Source organism: Vicia villosa, linkage group LG1 (genome assembly GCF_029867415.1).
Source record: "Vicia villosa cultivar HV-30 ecotype Madison, WI linkage group LG1, Vvil1.0, whole genome shotgun sequence".
In the NCBI taxonomy this organism is placed as follows: Eukaryota; Viridiplantae; Streptophyta; class Magnoliopsida; order Fabales; family Fabaceae; genus Vicia; species Vicia villosa.
In genome coordinates, this window is record NC_081180.1 from 222,215,682 (window position 1) to 222,224,719 (window position 9,038).

Sequence of the window (9,038 nt, forward strand, 5' to 3'; positions counted from 1 at the left end):
TGAAAGCAAATATAATGAATGAATAGGGAATGTTCTTCCCCTTACCATTAATCAAAGATATAAATATGTAATATATTAAAATTATATGTCAGAAATGTTTATCTAATCACCACCACTAAGCATTGACTATCAAAGCATTTGTCTGATAACCTAAAACGGAGATGAATCAATAACAACAGTTATGAAGTTGTGAAAGAGTATGTTATGTTTCTTTATTTTACTAAGAGTCATTTATCTTTCCTTTTTACCATGGACAAAAATATTAATTTCTCACATTATAATATGTGGCATATTGTTATTGTTAAAGAGATTGTTTTCTTTGACAGTTTAATTTTTAGGGAGATTCTACGGTGCATTCGCCCATTTGACTTCAGTGGTGAAGTCACTGCAATTGACCAATAGAATTAAAGCCCTAATCAACCCTAATTAATTCTAAGTTAATTTAAGCCACATCAGCTCTATGGTAAAAATAACTTTACTGTGGGACCCATTTTAAAAAAAACTTTTGATTATTGCATATAAGTCCCCATTCATTTAATAATATTTTAAACACAAATTATATTTTTTTCTTCAAATTCGTTCATCTTGTTCTTTCTCCCAATTTCCCAATTCTTTCTCCCAACTTCCCAATCGAAGAAATCAATTTGAAACCCTAAATCCTTAAATTTCTCCACTGCGATGTCGCTCTCCTACTCCAACTTCTTCCTCGATGATATCTCTATACAACGAGGAAACCTCCAACATCTTATCCGGAGATTTGCCGGCGGAAAGCTTCTCTGATGTCGATTTGTCTCCGCCGTCGGAGGAAGCGTTCGAGCGGCCGAAATCTACGGGCTTAATGTACTTGCAGAAAGTATCCAGGTACCAATCATTTTCATTTTCTCAGAATCTTCAATTGATTGTTAACAAGAATGCATATGAAAGGTAAGTAATAGGACGTAATAACTTTTTCGATGTCTTTTCCAGGACGATTCAGAAATCATCAGTCGTTATCTTGTGCTTGTAAGGGATCCAATAATTCCAACAGCCAATAAGCCTTTTAAGGTGACAACTCATTTTAACCCTTGACTATATACATTCACAGTTGTAGATTCCCTCGAACCATTATCGTTCTCATTCATTATTTTTCAGACAAGCATTGTGTTTACACTGGATCAAGGTCTTAGGGTTGATAAGATATAGGCTGATATTTGTGACTTGACCCTTTATTCCAGCTCAATGGAAGTCTGGTCATTATTGCTGAAAACGTTATAGACTCAATGAAGATTGATGAGAACAGTGAATCCATACTACATCATGGGCAAAGGTACAGTGCTGCCTAGTAATTCTATCAATGCCGTGATTCTGTAATCCCTCCTGATCCTAGCCATCGGTAACAATAATTATAATTTGCGAGCTTCTTGTTCCATTTGCATTTTACTGATGTTTGTTTGTTTACATCTTCTATTTAAATGACTTTTATGGTTCATTGTTAGTTGCTATTGGTTACTGATAATTTATTTGCCAGTTTCTGTTTTTTATCTTTACTTAGTAGAACCATGTCCATGTTGTCCTGAAACACAAGATCTGTTAATTTCTCACTGTGTTACTGCTATGTGATGTTTATAGAAAAAATTTAGAGAAATAGAATCATGCATCTATAGCCGTTTTCATTTGTTTTAACACGTGATTGGCATATGTATATCAGCTCTGGATATACATCTAGTCGATGTTTGTGACTAATTGTCTAAATCTTTTTAAATAGGATGTGTACATAGTGAAACTCAGTTATGGAAATTTTCTTACCTCCTAGTCTGTCATTTCAGGAATTTCCTAATCATGATGTTGGAAAGCAAGTAAGTGATGTATCAGTTGAAAATCCTGTTTCCCAAATATTTTTTGGACTTTAATGTTGATTTTATGCATTGTTGTAGACTTTGAAAAACATGTTGTGGTATTTGTATGTACAAAAATATATATACTGGAATTAAATAAAAAATTCAAGATAGTTATAAGAAATAAAAACATGTTTAACCTTATTTCTCACTCTTTCGGTCTTTCTTTTTATTTTCACTTCTTGTTAACTAAAAGACCTATCTTCTTGCAGAGCTAATGGAATTGAAAACTGGTTATTTCAGTTTGAGACAACTAAAAATTGCAACCAATAACTTTGATCATCAAAATAAGATTGGTGAAGGAGGATTCGGACCCGTTTACAAGGTAAACTTGGATAATCTGTAAGATAAATGTACTTGAGAAATATAAAGCTTTTGAATGGTTGTCCTAAATTATGATACTGAATGCATTGCCTATCCACAGGGGATAATGCCAGATGGTGATGTGATTGCTGTTAAACAACTCTCATCTAATATATATGCCAGTCCTCCTCAAACCGCCACTAAAGAGACCCTTGAAGCTTTTTTTTCTCAGGTAATTTCTATAACTTTGCTTATGATATTTGAGGTTGTTGTTCAAGGTGTTTTTAACATGGTGGTGTTTGGTAATAGGCAAGAGATGCTTATTATAGAGGAGAGACTTTGATAGTTGATAACATGTTTGATATAGTTAAGGTATATCTTTCTCCCCCAACTCACCACTTGTGCTTCTTACTTCTTAACTTGTTGTTATATTACACTGTTCTTAATCTTACTCATATTATGGAAGCAGTTGAAGCTTAAGTGGTATGGTTCCAAATCAGTTGTTAAGTATCCTTGATGCAGTATCGGGAGGAAATCAACTTATGTTGATGTTGAGGTAATTTTTTTATTGTGAGCATATATACCAGATGTTTGTTCTATTTAAATTGGTCTTAGAGTTTCCGGAGGAAATACCTATTGGATTGGGTGTGTTGAATATTCTGTTTGATGGAATATTGAGTGATAGAATGAAAGGTTTTTACAGAAGGTAACTCTTTTTTCTTTTTAGCCTGTGAATAAGTTAATGACCACATGGACTAAGCAGCAAGGATATCCTGTTGTATCTTTTAAAGTCAATAATCAGAATTTGGAGTTTGCTCAGGTACCATTGCATCCAACCTTTTCATTAGTTCCTTGTCCTAGTTATTTTCAGAGAGAAAACCCTTTTTGTGTATTGTAACTTGGGAGCCTTGTATGTTTATTGGCAGTCACAATTCTTGTCGAGTGGTGCTCAAAAGGGAAGGCCAATGGATTGTTCCAACAACACTATGCTTTGGCTCTATCCGCGTCAGTATCTATATTTTCTGTGTATTTGGCTGTGTCAGACCTTCATATATCAATCTAACGTTGCAGTGACGCACAATTTAAAATTGATGCATTGCACCGTGAACAACATTCCGCTGATGGGGTTATTTCAAATTTAGATGCACATCTTTGACTAGTTTGAAACTAATTTATATACAGGAAGAAGTGTTGGATAGAGCCAAAAAAGCAAAGGAAAAAGCAGCACATGAAGCTACAGAGGCACATCCACAGGGTCTTGTTATTCCTTCCTACTCATACATTGGAAATAATGTTCTGATGTTGATTCTGCTGTTGTGATTGCAGATAGTCTTAGGAGAGAGAAGTCCACAAAAGGCTTTTAAATACACAGGAACTACTTGTTTTAATACCGGATCCTTTTCGATGGATAGCACATTTGTAGCGTACCATCCTTGCTCTCAGGAAGTTGAATTGTCATCCTTGTGAACTAAATATGGTTCTTTTTGGTTCTCATCCTCAAAATATCAGCATGTTGAATGTGCCTGCTTCATGTTATTTTATTTATCACATATAAAATCGATGCAATGAATGGAGTGGGGGATCTGGTATTGCTGCTTTTTGGGAGGGTTGAAGTCACTGCTATCTTGTTTTTTTAGTAGGAATGTACCTAGTCTAGTTGAGGAGGTAGTCTATCTTTAATTTAGATAATATTTACAAGGCTATTCATGTAACATAATATCCGAAACTGTTATTTGGATAGTGCAATCTTCATTGTCATATGCAGTTGAGTTTTATATGATCCATTTTGTGTCCTCTCTTTAACAATAAATCTCAAATTCTCATTAATTATCTACTAAATTCAGAAGTGTATTTGATGTTTGAAGAAGAATTTGCACTTTTGCATTAGCATCCTTACTTGCTTCCACTACCAACACATCTTCTAGCCAATGCATGTTTACAATAACTAGGAGTAACATAAATTTAAGGACATATTCTACATCTTCAATTTCTACATAAAAAACAAGAACACAACTAAGATTAAATTAAGGACATATTCTATATCTTCAATTTCTTCAGAAACAAGAACACAACTAAGAGAATTAACTTCATAAATCCTAACATTATTGACGGCAAGAGAATTAACCTCATAAATCCTAACCAAAAATTTGTTTCTAAATAATAATAAGTGAAAACTTAGAAAATAATAATAATAATAATAATAATAATAATAATAATAATAATAATAATAATAATAATAATAATAATAATAATAATAATTATTACTATTATAATAATAATAATACAAATAATATTATTAATAATAATATTAAAATCAGATCAGATTTTAGTGCTCAAGACTTTTACATAATAATCATTTAACACTAATAAAATCAATTTATTTCTAAATATGATCCACAATCATTTAAAATCTAATTCGTTATTACTCTTTAACAAAATATAGAAAATAAAAATCAAATTATTTATTTAAACTAATAAACTACAAATTTTTATTTAAATAACATAATAATGCATAATTAATGCATACATCTAATTATACTAATCTAAGAGACAAAATTAAATGATAGTCCAATATAGCTTAAATAATTAATTTTCGTCCCATAAAAAAAAACTATTTTTTTTCTTAATTATAATTAATTATACTAGAATTCAACTCTATGTTAGTATTTAGTTGCAAATAAAGGAGACTTGAATTTCTCCTAATAAATTTATTATATAAAACTAATTAAAATATCATAAAAAAAGTTGCATATTAAAATAATTTTAATTCAAATTATTATGCATAGTTTCAATAAAAATAGTAATAAAAAAAAAATCTCACTATCAAAATTTATCAAAACAATTCAAAATCACTACAGATCAAAATTTATATAATAGTTCGTAAGTTTTTTTTATTCTTGTTTTGTGACAACTACAAAAGTTTCTATTTTTTTAATAAATTTTCAAGAACAAACATTAAAATCATATAATACGAAATCAAATTACATATTTAATTATATTAATTGTAAAGGAAAGAGGAAAAACATAATGATATAATAATGAGGTGTTATTAATAACAATTATCAACTTAATTAATTTAGAATTAATTCTGTTATGACTAATAAATTTATCATAAAAATTCAATAACTATTGTATCCTATTTATTGCCATAATTTCAAAAGACAAACGAATTTAATTCATTTAAATTCAAATTGATATTCAAACTAACAGTTAAAATTAAATTCTAAATAAAATAATTAAATTATAAATAATTTAATTAAATTAAATACACGTTAATTTTAGGAAATTAACCAGGAACAATCTAGTGCTTAATAAAATTCTAGGAAAAACATAAAGCCCTTGTGATAAATGTGCATTGATATAATTGCTGATAATCACATTGAATACAAAACAATTACATCTGTAAGATGGAAAAAAAGTCAGGGAGACACAATATCATCTCACCTAACAATGCATACCCAGTAAGAGAATAAAATTGGATACATACTGCCTATGACCTTCAGATGATGATATCAATACTTATCTACAAGCCTATAACATATATGAGGGGAAAAATGAATTTCTTTTGAAGAACTATGTGATTATTACCTGTCTACTTTTTCCAACAATAACAGGATCGATCATGATTTCGAGTGTTATTGGGCATAGAAACTCATAAGGGATGACCAAAGAAGTGCTTCTTACAAACATCTTATTAGGCATGGCAGGATCATTATCAAGAACAACACTGGTTACTGTCTCAACAGGAATAACCTACGACGACAGACAATCCATTGAAAAAGGGCTCTTTTCATCCCAAAACAATACATGTCCGGTCACTAAACAACAACTCTCACTGATCATCAAAATCTCGTTATTCTGACACCAAACCACACTCTTCTTAGACTCATTCAAGCTTAGTGCACCATTAACTCTTCCGATGGTGTTGAAAGGATTCCAACTCCAAAACCTCCAAGAAAAAAAATCCTTATAGAGAAACATCTCAAAGAAGCATCTGATTCTTCAGATTCATCTCATTTGCTTATTCAATCTCTTAGAAAGCTCAAAATAATAGCCTCCGACAGCGAAACGAATCGACTGTGTATTGAATCTGCCGGTGCTATAGAGTTCTTAGCATCAATAGTAACAAAAAACAACTTACATGTACACAACTCTAAGTAAGATATGAGCAATGACGAAGAACTAGAGGAAGCTCGAGATTGTTATCAAGTTTTTCTTCAGCAACTAGCATGTTGGAGAGAGCAACAAGGTCGGTAGGCACATCCAATGTGATCTTGAAAGTGGCCTGCAATATTAATTAATCACAATGAATAGTTGGCCAAACCTCAAGGCATTCATCATTAGATACAGTAGCCATAAACCCAAAAGAAACTTATTGTTTGAATATAGTAGCCAAACCTCAGCCAAACCTCAGCCACAACCTCAGCCATTCAGTAGCCAAACCTCAGCCACAAGCATGTTTGAAGTGTTAGCCACAAGTGTTGTACGCTTCATGACAGATTCTTCACGGCCATCAGGTAATGTCATTGTAAGTTGTGGAAAGTCCATCAGAACCTGAACAATCAATAAAATGATTTCACCAGCCGAATACCAGCAAGCACAAATATTTCATAGAAATAACTTAAAAGGAAGCATACCTAAGCCATTTCATTTCCACGTTCTCCCCAACCAACGTAAATAACAACATCAGAATTTGAATACTGTAGAGGCGAAAAGGGAAGAATTAAGAGGTCTGCTGAATTATTGAAAAAATTTATAATTAAATCACCATTGTGCCTTGACATGGTGTGTTAGCTAGCCCACCTTAGAAAGAGCTTGACTAATGACAGTTTTTCCACAACCGAAAGCTCTGGGTATGGCACAAGTCCCACCAAATACTGAGGGGAAAGGGCATCAAGAACACGCTATACAAAACAGAAGTCATTAGGTACAAAACTATCCGAATTTTATCATACACACGGAACAGAATAAAAATTGAGCTTACTTGACCAGTAAGAAGGGGAGTATCAGCTGCAAGTTTTGATGCAACAGGCCTTGGTGTACGTACAGGCAAACTCTGAAATGGTTACAGTATTTTATGTTATAATGAAGGATAAGGAAGACCAATAATTCAATAAAGCAACAAAAAAAAAGAGATGGCCACAAACCTGAAGCATGGTGAACTTCTTTTTTACACCTTGAAACTCAAGCTCCAACACAGTATCCTGCAAATAATGGAAAAATATTATCATATATCGCAAAAGATAAAGAGAAGCTCGAGAATGCAGGAAAAATGTGTATACATACATTTAAGCTCGGGAAAGTTGTCATAATAAATATATAAATATGAAGCACAAAGAAAGAGAGGCTGCAAACATATTCTAAACATAAAAATGAAATAATGGACTTAAGAAAGATCTTTTAATATAAATAGAGCTAAATAAACAATAGAAAATAAATTTAAATGACAAACCTTAAAGGAATATTGGCCAGCCGGTGCTACGTAGGTAACCTTTCCCATGGCATTAGGAGGAAGTGCAACACGGTATTCCATTAAACTGTTCTCGAAAACAGTCTGCAGTAGTAAATAATGCATACAAAGAATCAAAAAACAAATCTACAAATAACAACTTATAAGCTAACCTAATTAGCTAGAAAACATACAGCGTACAAGTCTCCACCAGTTAATAGGTCTCCTTCACCTGTCACGAATAATAAAATAGAATATCAGAATATGTGGACTTGGTAATATTTGTTTTCTGCATAAAACTTCACCATAAAATGGAACAATATGTACCAATTTTCTTAGGCTGAAATTCCCAAAGTGTATCTTTGTCAAGAGCGGGAACAGAAACACCATGGGGAATATAGACATCAGCAGATATTCTTGCAATGGTTTTCAAAGGCCTCTGTCACAAATAGAAAATATTTAAAATTTGAAAGAACAAACCAGGAAGAGAAAACTTTAAACATCTCACTACAACAGAGTTGAAACGAAAAAGAGAAGCAAAACCCCTAATTCCAATCTAATAGCAACTTACCAGTAACCAACATACATACTCTACAATCACAACATTGAAATATAGGTCGTAATAATAATCAAAGTTAAAAAATCGAAACCTCTTAATCATCAGGTGTGCAAACAGTCTCATTTACTTTCTCTATATTCCCAATTGTACATGGAACCTTCTTTTCGGGAAGCTATAAATACACCCAAAAAAACAAAATCAAAACAAGAAGCAAAACAACAACAACAATGTCAATTAAATTCGATTTGTTAAGAGAAAGAGAACGAGACTGACCTTTTCCCAAACTCGATAGCTCTCTTGACAGCCATCGATTAAGCTTCGCATGAACTTCCGCTTTTCACCCGTAGCCATAGTAGGAGTAAGAGATGTATGGGTTTTGGTGAAATTAGAAAGACAAGTATTCTAATTTGTGTTTGAATAGGTATCCAAGAAAGAGAGGGAGATGAAAATTTTTGAGGGAGGGAAATGTTGGAGCGTTCTAAATTTCTTTAGGATTTGTTGGAAAAGTTGAGGGAATATGAAAAAGTGGGAGAAGTTTGAGTTACGAAAATTTACAAAAGTAATTTTGATTAATTTTAATTAGTTATATATTTGCACTATAACTTTTGATTTTATCCATTTTGCAAACTCATTTGTAATATTTATTATCAATTTTAATTTTAAAATTTATTTTTATATAATCAAATAATTTAATAAATATACATATTTTAGTTAATTTAGTCTAAGAAAATAAAACTAAAAAACTTTGAAATATTAAAAAGTCTTGGTAAATTAAAAAGTCTAGTATTTATATTTTGAAAAACTTATAAGTTTATAGAATCAAATTAAAACTAAAATAAATTTTGAATAAATA

General features: G+C 31.6%; 1 protein-coding gene and 1 pseudogene across 11 annotated transcripts; one reads left to right on the forward strand and one right to left on the reverse strand.

Moving 5' to 3' along the window:
* The first annotated feature begins 566 nt into the window (after nt 1–566).
* On the forward strand, nt 567–4,291 carry LOC131644891 (probable receptor-like protein kinase At1g11050). 11 transcript variants are annotated; one of them, XR_009296751.1, is made up of 12 exons: nt 567–861; nt 967–1,044; nt 1,132–1,306; nt 1,806–1,835; nt 2,087–2,199; nt 2,299–2,409; nt 2,487–2,549; nt 2,647–2,733; nt 2,905–2,997; nt 3,104–3,182; nt 3,360–3,432; nt 3,504–4,288. XR_009296751.1 is itself a non-coding variant. In XM_058915503.1 (8 exons), exons 3-7 carry the CDS (start codon nt 1,270–1,272, stop codon nt 2,692–2,694), a joined length of 372 nt encoding a protein of 123 aa, XP_058771486.1. In that variant the 5' UTR covers nt 567–861; nt 967–1,044; nt 1,132–1,269; the 3' UTR covers nt 2,695–2,733; nt 2,905–4,289. The 11 variants fall into 11 exon arrangements, 1 of the variants encoding a protein (XP_058771486.1); XR_009296749.1 differs by having other exon boundaries at nt 3,104–3,432; nt 3,504–4,286; XR_009296748.1 differs by having other exon boundaries at nt 3,360–4,285.
* A 1,183-nt stretch (nt 4,292–5,474) lies between these two features.
* LOC131622925 (V-type proton ATPase catalytic subunit A-like) lies at nt 5,475–8,709 on the reverse strand (annotated as a pseudogene).
* Between the last annotated feature and the right edge of the window lie 329 nt (nt 8,710–9,038).

Coding starts and splice junctions, on each gene's coding strand:
- LOC131644891 (XM_058915503.1), top strand. CDS start 1,270: ATGAGAACAGTGAATCCATACTACATCATGGGCAAAG. Junction 2,200..2,298: donor GATTCGGACCCGTTTACAAG/GTAAACTTGGAT, acceptor GCCTATCCACAG/GGGATAATGCCAGATGGTGA. Junction 2,410..2,486: donor TTGAAGCTTTTTTTTCTCAG/GTAATTTCTATA, acceptor GTTTGGTAATAG/GCAAGAGATGCTTATTATAG.